General features: G+C 47.1%; 1 protein-coding gene across 4 annotated transcripts in view; it reads left to right on the top strand.

Moving 5' to 3' along the window:
- Nucleotides 1-21549, top strand: part of ACP6 (acid phosphatase 6, lysophosphatidic) — a 48565-nt gene that overhangs the window by 26338 nt on the left and 678 nt on the right. The window contains exons 1-8 of one of the 4 annotated variants that reach the window (XM_005310181.5): nucleotides 8954-9698; nucleotides 15709-15837; nucleotides 15926-16056; nucleotides 16588-16667; nucleotides 17653-17740; nucleotides 19310-19442; nucleotides 20458-20558; nucleotides 21267-21362. In XM_005310181.5, coding sequence (XP_005310238.2) covers nucleotides 9501-9698; nucleotides 15709-15837; nucleotides 15926-16056; nucleotides 16588-16667; nucleotides 17653-17740; nucleotides 19310-19442; nucleotides 20458-20558; nucleotides 21267-21362 — 956 coding nt within the window. In that variant the 5' untranslated portion in view covers nucleotides 8954-9500. Of the gene's footprint in view, nucleotides 1-8953; nucleotides 9699-11090; nucleotides 11447-15708; nucleotides 15838-15925; nucleotides 16057-16587; nucleotides 16668-17652; nucleotides 17741-19309; nucleotides 19443-20457; nucleotides 20559-21266; nucleotides 21363-21549 lie in introns of those variants that run through there. The other 3 variants (XM_005310182.4, XM_065589653.1, XM_042854240.2) reach the window with 3 other exon arrangements.

Below are 21549 nucleotides of genomic sequence, written 5' to 3'. Positions count from 1 at the left end.
GTTAAAATAGACATTAGAAATATAAGAATGTATTTAGACTTCATTGAATGCTTATGAGTTGCTGCATGCATTAATCTCACTTATAACATCTGTGTCCCATATTGTAAGGTGGTATCTGAGCGGTTATATTGTGAGCCTCTGTCACCGTGTAAGTCACCAGGCGGAAGAGAAACACTAATTCATGTGTAGGACCGATCTTCAACAGGTGTTATGCTCTTCCCAATAAGAAAGGTCCATTGATACCAGACGGATATTGCAACTGGAATTTCCCTACATACTCTCAACAAGAGGACAAAAAAAACTTCTGTTGTCCTGTTCTCTCCCCTGTGAAGATGGTCATGCAAGTGGACTCCTACCATCAGCTGAGTTTGCAGCACAAATCACATGGCAGGAGGATAAAAACCCCAAACAAAAGAAATTTAATATTTTTATGCTGCTTGGACTGTGGAAGGGCGGGGGTGGGGGGATGTTTCTAGGCATATATGAGAGATCCCCAGCTGCTTAGCTTGGGTTAGCCCTGGAGGACATGTAGAGCTTGCTGATTATAGAAACTTTTATTACCTTTTAAAACTTAAGACTGTAACTCATTTGTGTGTGTGTATGTTTACCTGCTTTAACCTTGTAAATAACTCTCTGGTTTCCTTGTTCTATTTAATATATCTTTATATAATTTAGGATTGATTACAAGCACTGTTTTTGGTGTGAGATATAAGTGCAATTGACCTAGGGTAAGTGACTAGTCCTTTGGAACTGGAAGCAACTGACAGGGCCTGCTCTAGGCACCAGCAAAACAAGCTGGTGCTTGGGGCGGCACATTTTTAGGGGCGGCATGGCCGGCGCCAGAATGCCGCCCCTGCCACCCCTAAAAATGTACCCCGGCCTCCCTAGCTCACCTCCGCTGCTGCTGCTCACGCGCCGCTGCTTGCCCTCCCTCCCAGGCTCTCAAACCTGGCAGGGAGGGGGAGATCCTGAGCGGCCGTGGCGCGCGAAACAGCTGATTCGCACGCTGCTGCTCCCCCCTCCCTCCCAGGTTTGAGAGCCTGGGAGGGAGGGGGAGACTCTGAGTGGCCGCGGCGCGCGCCGCTTCTCCCCCTCCCTCCTTAGCTTGAGAGCCTGGGGGGAGGAGGCAGAGCTGGGGATTTGGGGAAGGGGCGGAGTTGAGGCGGGCCGGGGGTGGGGTAAGAAAAAAATTGTTTTTGCTTGGGGCAGCAAAAATCCTAGAGCCGGCCCTGGCAACTGAATATTGCTGTGATTCTTGGTGTACGAAATCATCTATCACAAAGGTATGCTCACCTGGGTAGCAAGATAGACCAGAGTACCCAAGGACTCTGTCTGTGACTCCACATTAAGTCTGTTATAGTGCCTGAAGAGTTTACATTTGATAACTGATTGGTGAAATCTAAGTATAGAACTCACAATCAGTTTGGGGTTTGTGCCCTGGTTCTTAACAATCCGCCCTGAGGTTGGTATTCTTGAGTCACAGGAAGTAGCATTACAATGCCCTCCCCATGTTTTTACCAGTTTGTTTAATTAGGGTTTTCAATTATAATAGTTCTATAGCCAGCATAAATATTCAATTTGTTTTCTTTTATATTCCTATCTGATGATCCCCCATGAGGTGATGAAGCAGGATAGTGCAGCAGACCGCGAGCAGGTAACTGAAGCAGGGAAAGCAGGGAAGTGAGGATGGTCAGCAGAGTTCCAGGATGGCGGTTCTGCTGTAAAAGTGTCTCCACAGGATGCCTGAACTGGTCTATAAGGCTATAGAGAAATTTCCCAGGAGGCTCCAGGACTTGGAGATCCCCAAGGCCCCACCAAGGAGTGGTATTGATTATGCTAGAAGGGGACCCAGTGTCCAACAGAACTTAGATACACATCAATTTGGGGTTCAGGGCATTCCAGTGGACAAGAGTGGATTCAGGAAGCAAAAAAGGTGAGGACATTGGTTGGAGGAGGGAGCTGGATCTCATTGTCCTCTGTTGCCCGTTGTGTTTAAAGGCAGCAAGCTATTGTGTTATATCTTATAGGTTCTCATCTGAGACACCCCAATGCCAGGAGGGCAGTGCATATGGCAGGCCCAGCATGGAGGCAGCTGGGGCTATCAGAGAATCACAACAGGAAGTGCTGACAATAGAGCTTCCAACCCCTTTATCTAAAGAGAGGAAAGACCATTCCCCTGGGTCCTAGCAGTGGTGGTTGGGGTGGATTCATTTTACGCCACTACTATCCAAACCACCCTTTTAGGCCCTTCTTCCTTCCTTTCTTCTCCCTGGAGGCTTCTGTCTCCCAGTCAGATGCTAGTGCACAGCACCATTTACAGTCTCTCTCTTAAATGTCCCTGATATTGTATCTGTCTCTCTCACCAAACCATCTCCTACCAACACCCGCACGCCTCTGCTTTTAAAATATTTTAAAAGCAGAAGACAGAATACACTAATACTCTCAACTACCTGCTGTTGAGACATTGTTCTTATCGGTGCCACCTTTCAAAATACAGTACCTGCAACAATCTCTCTCACAAATTCCCTTTCACCTTATATAGGAAGATCAAACAGTACTTCTAGCTGACCACCCCCAAACCCTAATTTGGGGGATGTAAAATGTTACCCTTCCAGATAAAACAGTGAATGGGCTGTTTTCTCTGTCATGGTCACTTTCTTCATTACACTCTCAGCAAGCAGTACAAATCCTTCCCAGCACTCACTATAGCCCTCCAGTGGACTCTGAGATTATTTGATTTTATTTATTTATTTTTCAGACAATAAAACTCACTAGACTTCCGCATCTCTCTCTGGATTCCTAACAGATCCTCCATCACATTTCAAGCCTGAGGGCCGGGAAAGAGGTATATTTGAACCATTTTTACAAGAACATAAGGAACAGGGCCTACAAAAAGGGTGATATTTGCATGGGAAAGGCTCTGTTGGTTAATACAAAGGCACCTAAAAAACTGCCCACCTGAGGGAGGTACACTGGCAATTTGCCAGGCTGCCCGAAACCAGCATAAAATGGAACAGCTTGCAACTAACTTCATTCATAATATGGACATGTAGATCGTGGAGATGGAAGTTCCAGCACGCAATACAATCACCCTGTCTAGAGATACAGCATGGCATCTTGAGTTAGCCAGCATCTCAGCTCAGATTAAGGTGTGCTCATATCTTAGACACCAAGGATGAAATCCTGGCTCTGTGAAAATAAACAGGATTTTTGCCATTGACAAATCAATAGGATCATTATATTCCACCTCAAATGTGTAGTACAGGCCCTTCAAAAAAAAAATGTAGTGGTCACTAAAATGCATGGAATGGGAGGTACAGTTCTAGACCTGGATGCAGATAGTTTAAGGAGTGGAGAAGTGCCTTGCTACACATTTGGTATCTAGGGATATGTCCAGATGAGCAAAAGAAGTCAATATTAACCAACACCAACCTAATTTCTGTCTCTTTTCCTAATTAAGGGCTCATCTGCTTGGGGAAATTAACCAACCCATGTGAACACTCTTATTTAGGAATAAGAATGTCTACACAGGGGACTATTCTGGAAGAGCTGTTGTGTTTTAAATTCACACCCTACCTTAATCCAAATGAACATTCAAGTGTAGACAAGCCTTTAGACCAGTGGTTCCCAAACTGGGGTACATGAACCCCTGGGGGTTCACAAAATGTTACAGGGGGTTCTCAGGAAAAAATTCCGTAATGGTGGACAGAGCTGTCCCTAGGGACCCCGGGCAGCACGGGGCCAGCAGCCCAGAGCCCCTGGACTTCCAAGAGCTAAGCAGATCAAAGCAAGCATATCTATCACACTGAGGAGATTTCAGAGTAGCAGCCATGTTAGTCTGTATCCGCAAAAAGAACAGGAGTCCTTGTGGCACCTTAGAGACTAACAAATGTATTTGAGCATAAGCTTTCGTGGTGCCACAAGGACTCCAGTTCTTTTTACTGGGGAGATTTAAACTTCAAGACTCCTTATAAGAAATGGAAAGAGAGTTGGATATTTTTTGCTGTTTTTAAAATTAAATAGGCAGCTAGTATTGTTTTTAAAATTATTATGAAGAACAAGTTTAAGCTTTGTTGTAACATGTGTTGTTTGCCTGGACTGCTCAAGACCTGAATGCTTGTGTAGGAAGAACTCTTTGAGTTGGCTTCTTAAATACCTTCCTGCTGTTTCACATCTGATACTCCTTGATGAAACATAAGAGCCTTGTCTTATAACAGGCTTATTCAAAGTGATACAAGCTACGAAAGTGAGATCTTGGAAGAGTGTTGCCATTTTCATAATGTAAAAAAATATGATAATAATTAATAATAGTGTGTAATAAGCATGTCAGAAAAACAAAATGTATATTTCCAAGATCACTGCTTTTATAATTTATACTTAGGTAAAGGAGAAAATCACTGGAAATATTCGTTTTTAGGAGAGGGTTCGTGAGACTTGACATTTTAGTGAAAGGGATTCACAGGTTGTTAAAGTTTAGGAACCACTGCTTTAGCTGTAGCTAGGAAGCTGAGGCCTTGGCTACACTTGCAGATGTACAGCGCTGTGAGTTAAACCTGACTTCGTGCAGTTGAGTAGGGAAAGCGCTGCAGTCTGTCCACACTGACAGCTGCCCAGCGCACTGTCGTGGCCACATTTGCGGCAATTGCAGCGCTATTGGGAGCGGTGCATTATGGGCAGCTATCCCACAGAGCACCTTTTCCCATTCTGGCGCCGTGGGTTGTGGGAAGGGGGCGTGGGTGCGGGGGATTCTGGGTCCTATCCCAATGCCCCGTGATGCATCGCTTCGCATCCCAGAAATCCCTTCGTTTCCATCCACCTTTGGCGCCATCTTTCAACGGTTTCTGTGCAGCACGATCTGTCTGCAGGAAATGGAGTCCGAACTGCTGAGGCGTATGCTGACAAGTCTCGCCAGCACGTCACGTTTAGCTGTCGAACTATTCCTTAAGATCCAAAGTGACAGTGAGAGTGAGAGTGAGGGTGAGGAGTCCGACGATGCTATCGAGCTGTGTAACGCGTACGACACGAAATTGCTTGTGGCATTCATGGACATGCTCAGCACCGTGGAACGTCGCTTTTGGGCTCGGGAAACAAGCACCGAGTGGTGGGATCACATCGTCATGGAAGTCTGGGATGACGAGCAGTGGCTGCAGAACTTTCGGATGAGAAAAGCCACTTTCATGGGACTATGTGAGGAGCTAGCCCCCACCCTGCAGCGCAAGGACACGAGATTGAGAGCTGCCCTGCCAGTGGAGAAGCGGGTGGCTATTGCAATCTGGAAGCTGGCAACCCCAGACAGCTACCGGTCGGTCGCAAACCAGTTTGGAGTGGGAAAGTTGACCGTTGGAATCGTGTTGATGCAAGTTTGCAAGGCCATTAATCACATCCGACTCAGAAGAACCGTGACTCTGGGTAATGTGCAGGAAATAGTGGATGGCTTTGCACAAATGGGGTTCCCTAACTGTGGAGGGACGATAGATGGGACGCACGTTCCTATTCTGGCACCACCCCACCTAGGATCCGAGTACATTAATTGGAAGGGGTATTTCTCTATGGTTCTCCAGGCGCTTGTGGATCACCGTGGGCGTTTCATTGACATTAACACAGGCTGGCCCGGAAAGGTGCATGACGCACGCATCTTTCGGAACACTTGGCTGTTCAGGAAGATGCAGGCCGGGACTTTTTTCCCAGAGCGGAAGATCACGGTAGGGGAAGTTGAAATGCCCATTGTGATCCTTGGAGATCCCGCTTACCCGTTAATGCCATGGCTCATGAAACCCTACACAGGGAGCCTTGACAGCAGCAAGGAATGGTTCAACTACAGGCTGAGCCGGTGCCGAATGACTGTGGAGCATGCCTTTGGCCATTTAAAGGGCCGCTGGCGATCTCTGTATGGGAAGCTGGACTTGGCCGAAAGCAGCATCCCCGCGGTTATATCCGTGTGCTGTGCCCTCCATAATATTTGTGAAGGGAAGGGTGAAAGCTTCACTCAGGCATGGACCTCCGAGGTTCAACACCTGGAGGCTGAATTTGCACAGCCAGACAGCAGGGCTATTACAGGGGCCCAGCGCAGGGCTGCAAGGATTAGGGATGCCTTGAGGGAGCAATTTGAGGCTGAAAACCAGCAGTGATATGTGGTGCCCTGCACGGGAATGAAGTGCAGTAGTTCCAATCTTTAGGAATCAGTGTCTGCTTAGCAGACAAGCAGACTTGCAGTGCCTGTTTATTTCCTGGGCTAAGGAGTCTTTTACTTTATGCAATAATAAAGAATGTTTTCAAAGCCAAAGAATCCATTTATTGAAAAGAAAAAAAAATATTTATTGAAAAGAAACAAGGGGGGTGGAGTGGGAACAGTACAATCACAGATTCGCGTATGTCCTGTCTGGTGTGCTGTGCAGTGAGTGCTGCACTTCAGGGCAGCTATACTGCATGGTGATGGGGGTTGAGTGCAGAGGGTAAGGGTCGTGGTTTTCAGGGCTGGGTGATGAAGATACTGGTGTTGGAGGCAGCGGGTGGCGTGAAGAACATGGAAGTTGGGGAAAGTGGGTTGGAGGTGACAGTGGGGCACAACAGAAAGAGTTTTGGGACAAGGGCTGTGGGGGGGGGGGTGGCGTTTGCGGTACTGCTCCTCTTTCTGCATGGCTACCAGCTCCTGGATAGCATCTGCTTGGCGCTCCAGGATGCTTATGAGCCTATCAGTGCTTTGCTGCCGGTCCACGGTGCTTTGCCGGCAGTGCGCTGCGTTTTCCTGGCGGATCCTGCTTTCTCTCTCCCTCCAGTTCTGTGCTTTCTCATTCTCTTTAATAGATTGCCGCATCACTTCTTGCAGCATGTCTTCTTTGCTTTTTCGCGGTTTCTTCCTGAGTCTTTGCAGTCTCTGAGCAGGCAATAAGAGGGACGACTGAGGTCTCAAGGTTGATGCAGCTGTATAGGCAAAATGCAACATTTAACAGAGGCAGCATTGTTTATACCAGACAGAGTAATGATTCCTCCTGCACTTAAGGAGTAGAAAACACACAGGGTCTACACAATAGCATAATTTTCCCATCTGAAACAGAGCACACATATCCCACGGGAGCCTCAAAATGGTGAGTAAGGGGGGCTGATTGTTTCAGGGCTGCACTGTCCTCTGGGTTTCTGTGCCTTGGGGAGAGCCAACAGCTTCAGGGGGCACCTACACTGAACACTGTCCCAACATTTTCCACAGGAGTTCGTCCTGGACGATATCTCGCTGCTGAGGGTGACCTGGGAAGCAAGGGAGGACTGCAATGCGGCTTCCTCCCTGGCCCATATGCAGCTTGCCTGTGTGCAGCAATGGTCCCCCCGCCCCTCGCGGCACAGTGGCGCGGACACGTTAGCCTGGCTGGGACAAGGACCACGGTGGCTCTCCCTATAAACCTGCGCAAGCGCATTGCACACGTTCTGGATGAGACATTCGAGAAGATTACCGAGGCCGATTACCGCAATGTGATAAACCACATCAATGCACTATTCCGCATCTAGGCATGCATGCCTAACCCTCCTCTCCCAAAGAGGATCTAGATCCACCGAAAAAATTCCTTCCCCCCCAAAAAAACTGCTTACCGGGAACCTGCTCTTCTGTTTGTCCTCCACCAAGTACCGGCCGCTGCAACTGGCTACGTTCCTCCTGGCTCGAGAAGAGCTCCTAGCTGCATGGCTCCAGGGATTCTGGGGTGTCTCCATCCGGCCCACCACCATCACTCCCGTTTTCCTCCTCCTCCTCCCCCCTCCCCCTCCAAACCGGCTCTGAAGTGTCCATGCTGGTGCTCGGAGTGGAGATGGGGTTAACCCCAAGTATCGCATCCAGCTCTTTGTAGAATCAGCAGGTCGTGGGGGGAGCACCCGAGTGGCCGTTTGTGTCGCGGGCTTTGCGGTAGGCACTCTGCAGCTCCTTCACTTTAATCCTGCACTGCAGGGAGTCCCAGTCATGGCCCCTTTCCATCATGTCCTTTGATACATTCCCGAAGGTATTGTAATTCCTATGGCTGGAGCGCAGCTGGGACTGGACAGCTTCCTCCCCCCAAACACTGATGAGGTCTAGCAACTCGCCATTGCTCCATGCTGGGGCTCGCTTGGCGCGTGGAGGCATGGTCACCTGGAAAGATTCGCTGATAGCACTCCACACCACGCCGGGCTGAGCAAACAGGAAGGGGATTTTTAAAATTCCCGGGGAATGTAAAGGGTGGGTCACATGGGTGGTTACCTGAGGCCAGGGCAGTAGAGTTTGAACTGATGACCAGAGTGGCTATAACAGGCATTGTGGGATACTGCCAAATAATTCTGGAGGCCATTCACAGCGCATTGGGCGGCCACACTGGCGCCACAGCGCTGCAGCGGCAGCGCTGCACTCGCTATTCCTCTTGGAGAGGTGGAGTACATGCAGTGCTGCAACCAAGGAGATACAGCGCTATGGAGGGACCTGTTTGGGGGTGTCAGAGAAGAGGATTGCAGAGGCACCTTGGAGGGGGGAAAGGAGTGCGGGGGGGGGTGCAATCTGTGAGAGGCATAGATGAAAGATTTCTGCAGCTGGGCACGGGGAGCTGCTCACTGTGGACCACGCACGAAGCATCGGCCGCTCTTACCCCCTGCTCAGTGAGCTGTGGCATGTCCCAGCCTGAGCCCCAAGGCCAGGGCACCCCTAATGCACACGCCTCGCCTCAGCACGCGCCAAGCCCTGCGGGAACTACAGGGAGCCCCGAGCGCAGCACGCGGAATCCCTCACGCCCCGCCCCGAGAGTCCCTCTTCTGCGCATGCGCTATCTTCACAGCGCACGCCCCGTCGCCCTCCCAACTCACAGGTGAGTGCACCGAACGCTTCCAGGAAGAGGAGTGTCCCACTTCGCCGCGCTGCATCTTGGGAGTTGTAGTCCATTCGCGGTCTCCCAGCAAGGGCATATGCTGGTGGGAAACTACATTCCCCATAATTCTGTGCGTGGCTCCGCTCTTTTCACTGTCTGGGGTGATCGAACTGGCCCCAGGTCCGGCTGGGAGGCTCCGGAGTTTGTAGCGAGGACGGGCCCGCTCCTCCCCCTTTGTGCCTGGAAGAGAGGAGCTGCTGCAAGGAGAGGAGGCTGCAGCTGTTGCTGCAACGTGACGCTTTGCATCCCTTCCCTGCTCCTCTGCTCGCCCCGGGCTAGCGGGGGCGGAGCTGGCTTAGCCCTGCACCTCGCTCACAGGTTATGCTAAAGGAAAGTGGGGGGTCAGCAGCCTCCTCCTTTCCCCCCAGCCAGGGTGACCAGACGTCTCCATATTAGGGACTTTGTTTTATGTACAGTACGCAGCTATCATCACCACCCCCAAAAAGTGTCCTGATTTTTCACACTTGCTGTCTGGTCGCCCTACCCCCAATGTGCCTGTTTATGGTAGCTGAATTTGTGGGCTGAGGTGCAGTGCAGCCTCCTTCCGCCTCCACCCTTTCCCAGGGCTGGCATTACATAAGCTAATCCACACGCAGCATCTCGTAGGGAGGACAGCCCCTGGGCATGGGTATCTGGGCTCGAGTGAGTGTCTTGGGCACCCTGGCTTTCTGTGTGCACCAGAAGAGGGTAGCCCTGGCTGAGCTGAGAAGGGACAAAACTCAGTACAGCGGCGATCGCCATCAGCTGGAGCTGAAGTTGGTCCAGGTCATATTTCGGCATGGAGCGCGCACTCCTTTAAGACCTATCCCGAAACCAGAGCAGGTGAGAAGGGGCTACTGGAAACTCCGAATGTAAGGACAGCGTGGCTGATCTGAGGAGCAGAGGAAGCTGCTGTCCCTGTATCTTGGGGGAGGCGGGAGAGTATCTGCAGTGACAGGGTGTGCACTAGAGCAGTGGAAAAGAACAGTGAAGTGTATTGTTGTTTTTAAAAGTTTGACTTCAAGTAAAATCTGAATCTATCTAATTTTTGTTCCTAAACTGTAGTGTCTACTGGCAAGTAGATAAGTACTACTGTGCTAAAGTGTGAATTCTGACTCTTCCTGGTACAGCTGATTCACAGTCCTAGACTCAGCTCTGAACTCCCAGTTTTTGTACCATATTTATAAACAAGTATAGCTGACGACTCTACAATAGTAAAATCTAGATCCTGACAGATCAAGTAGAGTGGCAAAATTTCAGATCTAGCATTTGGATCCTTCTGGACCTAACTATATATTGGTTTCCACATTTTACCATTTAATAATACCACTTCTCTTTTATTACTAGATTTTAAAGTAGGTTGTAGTTTTACAAAGGAGGTATCATTATCCCCATTTAACAGATGGAGGAAACTGAGGCACAAGGGGACATAACTTACCTAAGGTCTCCCTGCAGCAGAATTAGGACTAGAAATCAGTTCCCCTAAGCCCCAGTCTATTAGGCTATGTTGGCTCCTTACAAACAACACTTATATTCAGTGCCCTTGCACTAGAAAAGTCTGATTCCCAGTGCATTCTGGTGCAATAAAGCTTGGGGGGAGAGGAAGGAAATCCACTGCTGAATCCACTTAATTTTTATTTTTCTCCCCCAACTCAAAATCATTTACTATGTATAATGACAACTAGTGTTAAAAATAAAATGCTTACTGTCTGTTACAGCTGTCCCCCTACTGCATTCCTTTTCCCCCTCTCCTTTCTGTTTGTCCTGTGTGGCCGCCCCTCCCCGCCATTGTGCTAACTAAAGTCACAGCCCTATTCATAGGAATGGCTTGTACAGCCTAACTGGAGCCATTGCTCTGCCTAGGGAGGGGGCTTCTTGCTTCTTTGTTTGGTTTAATTAAAAATAATAAAATAAATACTTAATTAATGGAGATATCCCATCTCCTAGAACTGGAAGGGACCTTGAAAGGTCATTGAGTCCAGCCCCCTGCCTTCACTAGTAGGACCAAGTACTGATTGTGCCCTTGATCCCTAAGTGGCCCCCTCAAGGATTGAACTCACAACCCTGGGTTTAGCAGGCTAATGCTCAAACCACTGAGCTACCCCTCCCCCCATGGTTCCTTTGTTCAGACCCGGGCTCGGTATGCGGGGGCGCTGCCCAGAAATGCAAGACCTGAAGTGGCCAACTAATTAAGCATATGAGTCATACCTGTGGCTCAGAACATGCCCAGGCATGCCTATGCTTCCCTGCAGCCTTTCCCTGCCTTCTCTCCTCCCGTGTATCAAGAGGAGCCAATCAAAAGTACTGGTGGGAAACTGCCTGAGTTTGCCTTTAAAGCCGGACATTTTCTGATCAGACCTTGGAGAAGGTCCTTGCTTTGCCACCTGGTCTGATCAGCTAGGGGTCTTTGGGGGGCCCTCTCCCCGCTCTCGTTTGTTTTTGAGCGTACCCTCGTTTTTAAACTCCCCTCCCACGAACAACAAATTTGTGCCTGGAGATCTCCTGATTATTGTAAGCTAATTGAGTCCTCTCTCCATCCTCCGATGCTACTGCCGTTCCTATCTCTGTGCTTGCTGCTGTCCTGGGGATTGGTAAGAACTCCCTCTTGCAAACTTCCCCTGTCCTAGCTGCTGGCCTTGTTTCCCCAGCAAACAGACCCAAGCTAACTCCTTGGTCTGTATCTGTAATCTGTTTCTTGCTCCGCAGCGCCTTTGCTGCTGGAAATAAGCCTGTGCCGCTGCTAGGCTGTGCCTTCCTGGACTGTATCCTGGGCTGCCGGCTTGCAGTCACCCCACTGCTGCAGCCACCACTAGTTAACCCGCACACACACCCCGGGGGCTGTACCCTGGGCACACACCACTCTGCCCTCTGGAACTGCTCCCCCTCCCGATCAAAGAAGCGGCATAGTGTAAGGTGCACCTATTAGAATCAGGTTCTTAGTCTAGATAAGTTGTAATTTCATTTTGCAGAGCTGGGGTTAAGTTAGGTTTAAAGAATTGTTCGTATTGTGCTCTGTAAGTTAGGTTTAAAAAAAATTGTTGCATTGTGTTCTGTTATTTGCTAATTTGTGTAGTCTTGGTTAAGTTAGATCATAGATAAGATTTTACTGTGTTCTGTATAATTGTGGTTAAGTCTGTCTTCCCGCTGCCCTAACCCCCCCCACACTCCTGAGCTTGCCCGAGCTCCCCAGTCACTCGTTGCAGTCTCTCTGCTGTTTAAACTTGCAGCCTGTCTGCTCTCTGTGTCTCCCTGAGTTTAAATCTCCCTCCGCAGCACCTCTGCCATTGGTCTCTGCTCCACCATGTGCTCCTCTTCCTCCAACCTCACTCCTCTACCACTGCCTTTCTCTCTCTCTCTTTTAATCCCTTCCCCCATGTGCTCACCCTGCTCCTGCTGCTGCCAAACCTCAATTGTATTACTGAAGTCTAGCATTAAACCCCATTGGTTACCCTTTTTCTCTCTAACACACCTCACATTTTACATTTACACCACTGTGACATATTTTTACCTAGAGTTATCGGTAAAATGTGTTAAATAACCAACCACCGTTAGTTGGTTATATGCTGCTGTGACACACCCTTTACATAGAAACTATTAGCTACCTGTTACATTTATACTTCAGTGTTAATTGGTTACCACTGTATTGGACCCCACTGTATTGTACCCCACTATTGAAACCCCCTATCCTACTTACTAAAAGAAACCCCACCCGAATTGTCTACCTTAACAAACCCCGTACCCCTCACTATTGAATTTTCCTTGTTTTTGCATTTTCTTAATAAAGTTTATTTTGCACCCCACCCGTGCAGTAGTTGTCCCCCAAGATCCCCTACCTGCTGGCAGAGTCACTTACCAGTACACCATTCTCCCCTACCTTTGTGTGCTTTACACTTATTTATGAGGAGAAGAGCAGTTATCCTTCAGGGAAGTGGCAGTGTGGTTTAGCAGGAGGAGAGGAGATGGTGAACAGGATGGGCTTGACAAAGTGAAGACATGGCAGCCCTTTGTCTCAGGGAGCCTGGTGGTTCTGGCATCCAGCACTGGGAAATGGTGCTGCCCTGTGGTGGGGCTTCTGGCCTAGACTCCGGGGGTTTTTGTTTTGGGCGTCTCATTAAATCGTTCCTAAAGCCTAAACACTCCAAAAGACCAAAGTGCCTTTGAAGGGTAACGTGTCTTTTTGAAAGGTTGGCCTGCCCTTTGGTCATTGTGCTGAGAACACCTGCAATTCCTAGGTAAAGGCTTTGGACCTAAGAATCTAATGACACTGAGCCTCCCAAACATAGTCAGTGCCCTGTTTCAGAGACATTTGTACTTGCAGGGATTTAGACTCGGTGCATCTTCCAACTCCTGGATGTGGTATCTGGATCCTATCAGAACCTGTCCATTTTTGCCCCTGAATCTTAGATTTTTACCGTCTATGTAGACAATAAATGCAGCTGGTAAGGTGGAAGAAGAGGGAGCATCTTGTCTAGTGTTGGTCAGATCATATTTGATGTTAGTGTGTTCAGTGCAACTGTGCATATGAGTGTTTGGTTCCAACTGTGACCTAGATTGCTATCAAATTTGTGGCTTTGGTAGATACATTAGCCAGGGATGGTGTAATGGCTGTCTTTAAAACGGGGATGAGAGAGATCTCTGATTCAAATTGACTTGTACACAAATCCAAGCAGGATAAAGGGAGTCAGAATTGTTAGGATACCATTTTGGAAAAAATAGCAATATTGGATAAAATAGTAATTAATTAAAGTTAGATGCAGTTAACAATACCATAAAGCCTTGCTCATTTGGCGTGACAACAGGGAGTCCCATTACCAAGTGCTGATTTTTTTTAATTAGCAAGTGAACAGAATAACAAAGCTATTTCATTATAGTGTTCTCTATTCATTTATTGTGTCAGCTGTAGTTTAATTTTAATTATTTATACAATATGGCGTAGTAGTAAACATACTCTCTAATAATGTGCAAAAGTAATGAAGTCTTGGCAATATGAAACCTCGCTACAGGAGTCTGCTGTGAAATCTTTGCTGAGAAGAGGGTTCACACCATTTATTTAAATATGGGAATTAGGAAGTTGCTGTTTAGCAAGGTTCTAATGTATTAATTTAAAACGTAGTTAATATTGAGTGCGCAGACATGTTCTATTGACATCAGTGTGGGTGCATAGCTGAGGGCAGAACTGGATCTTCTGTTACTGTATAAGTACACATAATTATGATAACTAGTTTAACTACATGGAAATCCTATAAATTCACTTTTGTGTATTGAGAAGCTGCTGATGTCCTATCCCTTAGCCACACTTAGTATCTGATATAAAATAGAGTTTGGCATCTGACACTCTCAAAAAGATGTCTGTCACACTTTAACTCAAATAGCATCATGTGCAGAGATCCAACTTTTTTTTTTTTTTTTTAAATGGAGATATCCCATCTTCTAGAACTGGAAGGGACCTTGAAAGGTCATTGAGTCCAGCCCCCTGCCTTCACTAGCAGGACTAAGTACTGATTTTGCCCCAGATCCCTAAGTGGCCCCCTCAAGGATTGAACTCACAACCCTGGGTTTAGCAGGCCAATACTCAAACCACTGAGCTATCCCTCCCCCCTACAATGTCACATTTTCTCCAAACATATGTAACTACACATTGTTACTGTAGAAGATGCATATCTGTTTAAGTGCACAAAGCCACTTTAAATTACAGTATCAGGGGGTAGCCGTGTTAGTCTGTATCTACAAAAACAACAAGGAGTCTGGTGGCACCTTAAAGACTAACAGATTTATTTGGGCATAAGCTTTCATGGGTAAAAACCTCACTTCTTCGGATTTAAATTACAGTGTTTGCCAAATACCAGCTAGATCCAATTTTTTGCTGCCCTTTTGAACCAAGATATATCGGGGTCCATGCCTTCTTTGTACTGGTACAATGGGTATTGGCTTCGGTTTTCTATTGTAGGGGGTACAAATTTAGGGCTTGAAATAAAAAATGGCTAGATCTAGGGTAACGACTTGGGTTTTTTAGGCCATTTTTGTCTACATGCATCTGGTTTTTCAGGAGCGTTGTCACTAGAGTGTACCTTTAAATAGGGTAACCAGGATAAGACACTGGGATTTGGGAACAAAAATTAGCTAGATCCAGCTTTTACCTACTGAATTGCTGGCTGTTGCGCTGCATACAATAGAGGGAATGTAATGTTTGTAAGAAATCTGGCTGGGGGAGCCTACAGATTCAAAAGTACAAGCTCCCCCTCTGGAGTCCTATCCATTAGTTGCCAGTACAGCAGCAGCCTGCCACTGAAGTGGCAAAACCGTTTCTACTTGCCGCTTTAACCAAGTGCTCGACTCCCAGTACTCAGAGACAGAGAGCTGTTTCAGGGCAATGAGCACTTGCTATGCAGGCTGCTCCAGTAAGCAGGCACTACACTGCCCCACTTACCTGAGCATCATTGTGACTGACCCAGCTTTTCAGGGCTCTTGAATCTGAGAGGATTAGCTCTACAATTTAGCTCAAGGAGAAATTCAGTTTGCTGTTAGTAGCAGGTGTGATCGCCTGTTATTTCTTCAGCTGTTAGAGGGGTATGGCAGTCTCAGTGCTGGAGGTTCTCAGGAGCAATAGAGAGGCCATGTTGCATGTCTCAATAATGGAGGGTCTCAGATGTCCTAGCACTGTATGTTCCAAGATGCTGTGTTATATAACGGGAGACGATGGAGTCATGTACTATATATTACTTGACGCTGTCTCATTATCACAGAGGCAGCACAGTGTATTCCCCCATGCCTTGGTGTAGCCCAGAGTAGTTCTGATGTGATTGGAAGATGATTATTTTCTAATGAAGCATTTCTCTCATGTTTTTTGCATCAGGTGGAGTGGCATCCAACTCTGTTAGAAGTCCCTGCTCAAACCCAGTTTGATTACACAGTAACTGACCTCTCTGGTGGGCCAAAACCTCACTCCCCTTATGAAGATCAATACAAAAAGACCACACTGAAGGTGAGAGACTCTTTCCCCTTGATCAGGTTCCCCTTGCGAGACTCGTATCTTTCCATGCACTGAATGTGACTGCTGTTTGTCTCCCCAGGGTGGTGTCGTTGCTGGGCAGCTGACAGCAGTGGGGATGCAGCAGATGTTTGAACTGGGGGAAAGGCTGAGGAGAAGCTATGTGGAGAAGATCAACTTTCTATCTCCGGTGTTCAAACCTTCCGAGGTCTTGTGAGTTTCTGAAAATTCCTGCATGCATCCCCCTGCAGCCCTCACTCTTACTTCTTGGATGAAGGCTCCCTGACTGACATGCTCCTCCCCCAGTGTCTCTCACTGCAGGCCTCTGACTCCTCCCACATAGCCAGTACAACTTGGTACTAGGAGTCACTAGTGCATGGGTTCTCAAATGGGGGGGCGGGGGGGTCACGAGCTGTCAGCCTCTACCCCCAAACCCTGCTTCACATCCAGTATTTATAATAGTGGTAAATATTTAAAAAAATGTTTTTAATTTAGGGTGTGTGTGTATGTGCACTCAGAGGCTTGCTGTGTGAAAGGGGTCACCAGTACAAAAATTTGAGACACTAGTGCCTTCGATGTCCGAGTTGCCATTTCAGTGATGCTAATATTGACAGTGGGTATCTGGAGCTGCTGATTTGTGGGGAGATCAAGGTCCCATGTCCAACAGATTGTTCTTGGATGTGGTCTTGTTTACAGGAGGAAGACCATGTCACTCTGTTTCACAAGCTGCCTTCTCTCTTTCAGCGTCCGTTCCACTAATATTGTTCGCAATCTGGAGTCCACACGGTGTCTGCTGGCTGGGCTGTTCCAACAGCATAAAGAAGGTATGGGTGGGGGGGGTCGTTTCTGACTGTGCTTCCGCCCCAATCTACCTTAGGTACACTCTCCTCTCTCACATCCCAACTGCTCTGGTCCCCAGATTGCTGTCTCCCCACCACCCTTCTGTTGCTTTTCCTCCCCCACCCTCCCATCTAGGATCTCCTGCCTAGTGCATGAGTTGTAAGTTTGCCTTTTGCTCTGTCTCTTCCTTGGCTTCATGTTGATGCCCATCCTTGATCCCTTGCCCCTGCAAGCTCAGCTTGACTGAGTAGGGCAGCATTTACCAGTGTCAGAAACAGGCAATGAGAAATGAAGAGTAGGCCACAATACATAGTCAGGTCTGAAATGTCTTGAGAGAACCTGGAGCATGCTGCCCATAAGAGTCCTGAGCCCTGTTAAAAGTTTGACCATCCAGAAACACCTTCACCTGCACCCTGAAGCTCACCAATGTGAGACTAATGTCACAGGGAGCAGGCCCTAGAAATATGACTGTCTTGAGAGCATCTCATTTGCTCTTGGTCCCTGGGCTTGAATGTCCTGGCAGCAGCAAAGTGACCTACCAGATCATTACACTCTTGATGGGTTACAGGGAGGGATATATTTTGTGGCACACAAAACTCAGCAGTGGGAAATGCGCCCCCCCCCCGCCCCCCCCAGGCTCAGTTAAGATTCCTACAGCAATAAACTCTTTAGGGCAGAGATTGCCATTTATGAAATGTATGCCCACAGCCGTGCACAATGAGGCTCCAATCTGAATGGTCTCTAGATGGTACCACAATGTAAATATTGATTAACAAAAAGAGAATTGGCAGAGCCTTGGAAGGACATGAAAACAAAAGTGAGACCTCGTACAAGGAAATTGACTTTAAGGGGAGACGGTCTTGCCCAAAGGCCCAGTTCTGTATTCCTGTATTGGTGAAAGCAGATCTAGTATAAGGCAACCCCAGCTGTGCTAGGGATAACAGAAGCCTCCTCTTGTCCATTCCACAGGACCCATTACTATTGTCACTGATGAAGCAAGCACTGAAATCCTCTACCCCAATTACCAGAACTGCCAGCGCCTGAAGCATTTGAGCAGGTAATCCCCAGTCACATCTCTTCTTCTGAGGTCCCCATCATGGCACATCACTGCTAATAACTGAAAGCACCATGTTTTCCTCATTCACTGAATTCTTCCTATTGCAATGGCTGTACTCCTGGTCTCTGTGCAGTTGCATAAAGTATTTCCCCTATGTGGGAAAAAAATATTTAATAGATCTTGAAAGATCAGTTTAATCTAATCACTACAAACACTTCTGCACAAATCATACTTGTATGGTTATAGCACAAGCATCACTACACGGCAGAGTTAAGGTTGCTTGGGAGCCTTAACTCTGCAGTTCCATTCTTTAATGTGTTTGGATTTATTTTAAATGTAACCTTAACTCTGAATGTCCAGGGTGTGTAGTGTTTTGTTTTGGGATCATTACAACATCTGTGTAATATTTATACCCTTAACTGATTGGAGTTAAGGCTGAGCACCTGTAACAAAGTTTTTATCTGAGAATTTAAAATATTTCTTATAAAAATCTACATGAAAAGAACATTAAGGTTGCAAAATCAGGCACTCAAGTTAATAAATGCCAGATTTAAGGTTGCCAGTGCTATCTAACGCTGTCCCCTTTGCACATATGTACTGCGCTTGTCTTGGATTACATGACACACTTTTGTCCACATCCCAGTAGAGACTCTCAGAATTCTCTCACACAAAGAGGCAACCTTAACTTTGGTGTATGAAAACTGAATGCTTGGCTTTGCAATGTAGGGTGTATTTTGATGGGGTAAGCAGTGGACAGGCAAGCTGGCTGACTGCTGCAGGCATCTCAGTGAGGACTGAGAACATGCACACTGCAGCTAGGACATTCACACCACTAAGGAGCAAGCACTGAACAATTGCATATGTGTAAAATTTTTGGGAGGATTGCCAAATAGGGATGGGTTTGTGAGGGGTTAGAACTGCTAACAAGAAAAAAGTCTGACTGTTTCTTTCAACACTGATAAAGCTGTTTTCCCCCCAATTTAATTCTGGGAAAAGGCTGAAGAGTTTTTGCTGAAACACCCTTCCCTCCCCCCCCCCCATCCCCATTCAGACTGAGGCAAAGATCCAGCATGGACATTTACAGCCCAATTGGGTGAAGTTTGGCAAAGTTTAAAAAGAATTGAAAAGAGGGGCTAAAGGCCAAGTTAACTAATGGCATCACTCTGCATTGCCCCTATAATAAATACAACAAATGTAGGCATCAGTCCAGGGTTTTTTCACTGCTCATTCTTTTTGAGGCAAGCTTGGCAAAGTAGTGCTCCCTGGCGGTACAGGTGGGCTGAGTTCCAGTGACACCGACTATTAATTGCTATGTAATCATCTCCTCCCCAGGTTAGAGTCCTAATGACAAATCTAAAATCTTGGCATCAGCTCAGACAGAGAATCTGTCACTTCTAGTGTCAGCATTCCAAATGCTGGGACACCATCCAGCACTGAGCGGTTTCCATTCTCTTCCCTCGCACTCCTGGAAGACAGCCCTACCCAACGAGCAGGGAGGTTCTCTTGCGGCTATCTTGTTGCTCTTGCCAGTGTGCCTGAGGATCTAAAAAGCCTCCTCTTTCTTGACAGGGGTAAAATGGAAAGTGTCTTGTTGCAGCCGGGCATCTCTGATGATCTGAAAATGATTCGAGAGGAGATGAGGATCGACAGTGAGAAGTCTGTGGATTTTTTTCTTCTACTCGACAACATCTTTGCTGAGCTGGTGAGGTTGGACATAATTGCAGCAATGTCAGGCCCCTATCCTGCAAGCTGATCCACAGAGGTAGACCCCTGCGCATGTGCAGAGCCCCCTAAAGTCAGTGGCATTCCACAGGCATCTGCCCGTGCAGCCCAGTTGGCTGGATGCGACTCTTCGAAAGTAGCAGCCTGAGGAAGATTGTCTTAATATGAAGCAAGGTTCAGAGCACCCTCTTCTCTAACCAACAAGAGTTGGCGGCATGCGGTTTATATAATAAACATTTATTTAAATGGCAAGTTCTCGTCCACCCCGACATAAGTTATTCAAGAAACATTTTTCTTCCTTCACTCAGCTTACAAATCTCAGTAAATAATTCAAATATTGAGCTATATATTTGCAAAGTTTTTTCCTACTATTATTTATCTAGCTCTAATCAGCATGCCAAGAACTGGGCCTACAGGCAGGCGGCATTTCCACCTGGCTCCTACCACAGTACACATGATCCAAATTTACTGCCTTCCTGAGGTTTGCCTTTATTGTTAACTGACACAAACTTTGACCTGTCCTTCCTCTTGAGTTTGGCTGGTTCCAGGGCTTTTTCTTGCAGGATTCTGTCTTTGCTCAAATTTCCCTGTCTCAAAGAGAGAGGTTCAAAATCCTTTTTATATCCCTATTCTACATTGGAACTAATAGGATTCAGCTGGTCTGGCTGTCAGGAGAATAGCGCTGTATCTCCATCATAGGTGTTAAGAGCACGTTTAGTGCTCTTTATGTGCATGAAAGCTTAAGAGGAAATATATATATAAACCTTGCAGTTGGTATAAGGGCCAGCTCCTTATATTAAATGTCCCCCCCCCCAAAAAAAACCTGCAACACCCATCACAAGTTAGTTTCCTATAGTAAGTGCAGACCTGTGGAGTGTGCATATTGTGAAACTTAGCCCATGAACACCTGTATGTAGGTGTGAGTGTGTATGTGTCATTGGTACCTGCTTTTGGGTGGCTGCATGCTGGCTCTTATGCTCCACATGTTCTTTCAGGTACATGACTTGCCCAGCTGCCCCGTGCTGAAGAACTTCCTGAAAACGATTGAGCGTCGATCCATCGACTCAATGATTTACATCCTGGAACATAATTCAAGGTGATGTCTCATATCTCCAGCCCCCGGCCTGAAGGACAGTTCTGCACTTCACTAGGTTGAAGGGGGAAGCGGGGAGACTGGGGCTGGATGAGCAAAGAATCCCTTTTGCAGGATGTCATTCCAGACTCGTGGAATCTGATTTCCACCAGGCAGAGAATTATCCCAGTGGTGCATCACCTGTCACGCACAGCAGGGCTGCAAAGAGAGTGGTTGATACTAGTGGGAAGAGCACCTTCTAGGTCTGCAGCACATGACTTGCAGAACAAATCAGCTGATATGCACAGCTGAGCAACTGTTTCACAATTGTTCGTAAAAGCTGATAGGAGGCTAACTTATTGCCAAAGGAAACGATATTTTTTCCTTTTAAAAACAAAACAAAACAAAAAACAGCCCCCAGCTGCAATGCCCAGCAGCTCTTCTCTGGTGATGGGGACGCTTTCCTTTTTATTAGGGCTGTGGTTCTCAACATGTTGGCCCTGCATTGAAACAAAAATGTTTCAGGGATTCTCCCTTTCCTTCAAGTCATACAGAAGTGGAGGGTATAGTCATGACACCAGTACGGGTCACAACCCCTAGGTTGTGTGTATCCGTATATCAGAGCAAACAAAACAGGGAAGTGAAATAAGGGACAGATCAAGCGTTCTCCAACTTTTTCTTTGTGTGGACCAGTTTTTTGTTCAGGCTAATTTCCAATTCCATCTGTTCTAGAGAGGTTCTCCAGATGTGTGTTGGTCCTCTTCTCTATGCAGTACATGAGAATATAATGAAAGCAATGGATCCATCATCTCCTGCTACAGAGGCCAGGTACAGGACAATATAATTGTCTCTAGCTACCAGCAGTGACTAGCTGCACATGTAAAGAGCCAATTCACATAGACATCGAGTGTGTATGAGTAAAGGAACAGCTGTGTATGTAACTATTATCTGAGTTTTAAAAGCTAATCCATCATTAGCAAAGGCATGCGGGTGGTAGCTAGATATCCAGAGAAAT

This window comes from Chrysemys picta, chromosome 1 (genome assembly GCF_011386835.1).
Source record: "Chrysemys picta bellii isolate R12L10 chromosome 1, ASM1138683v2, whole genome shotgun sequence".
In the NCBI taxonomy this organism is placed as follows: domain Eukaryota; kingdom Metazoa; phylum Chordata; order Testudines; family Emydidae; genus Chrysemys; species Chrysemys picta.
Note: the sequence above shows the minus strand (reverse complement) of the source record. Positions and strands in the feature narration are given on the sequence as shown.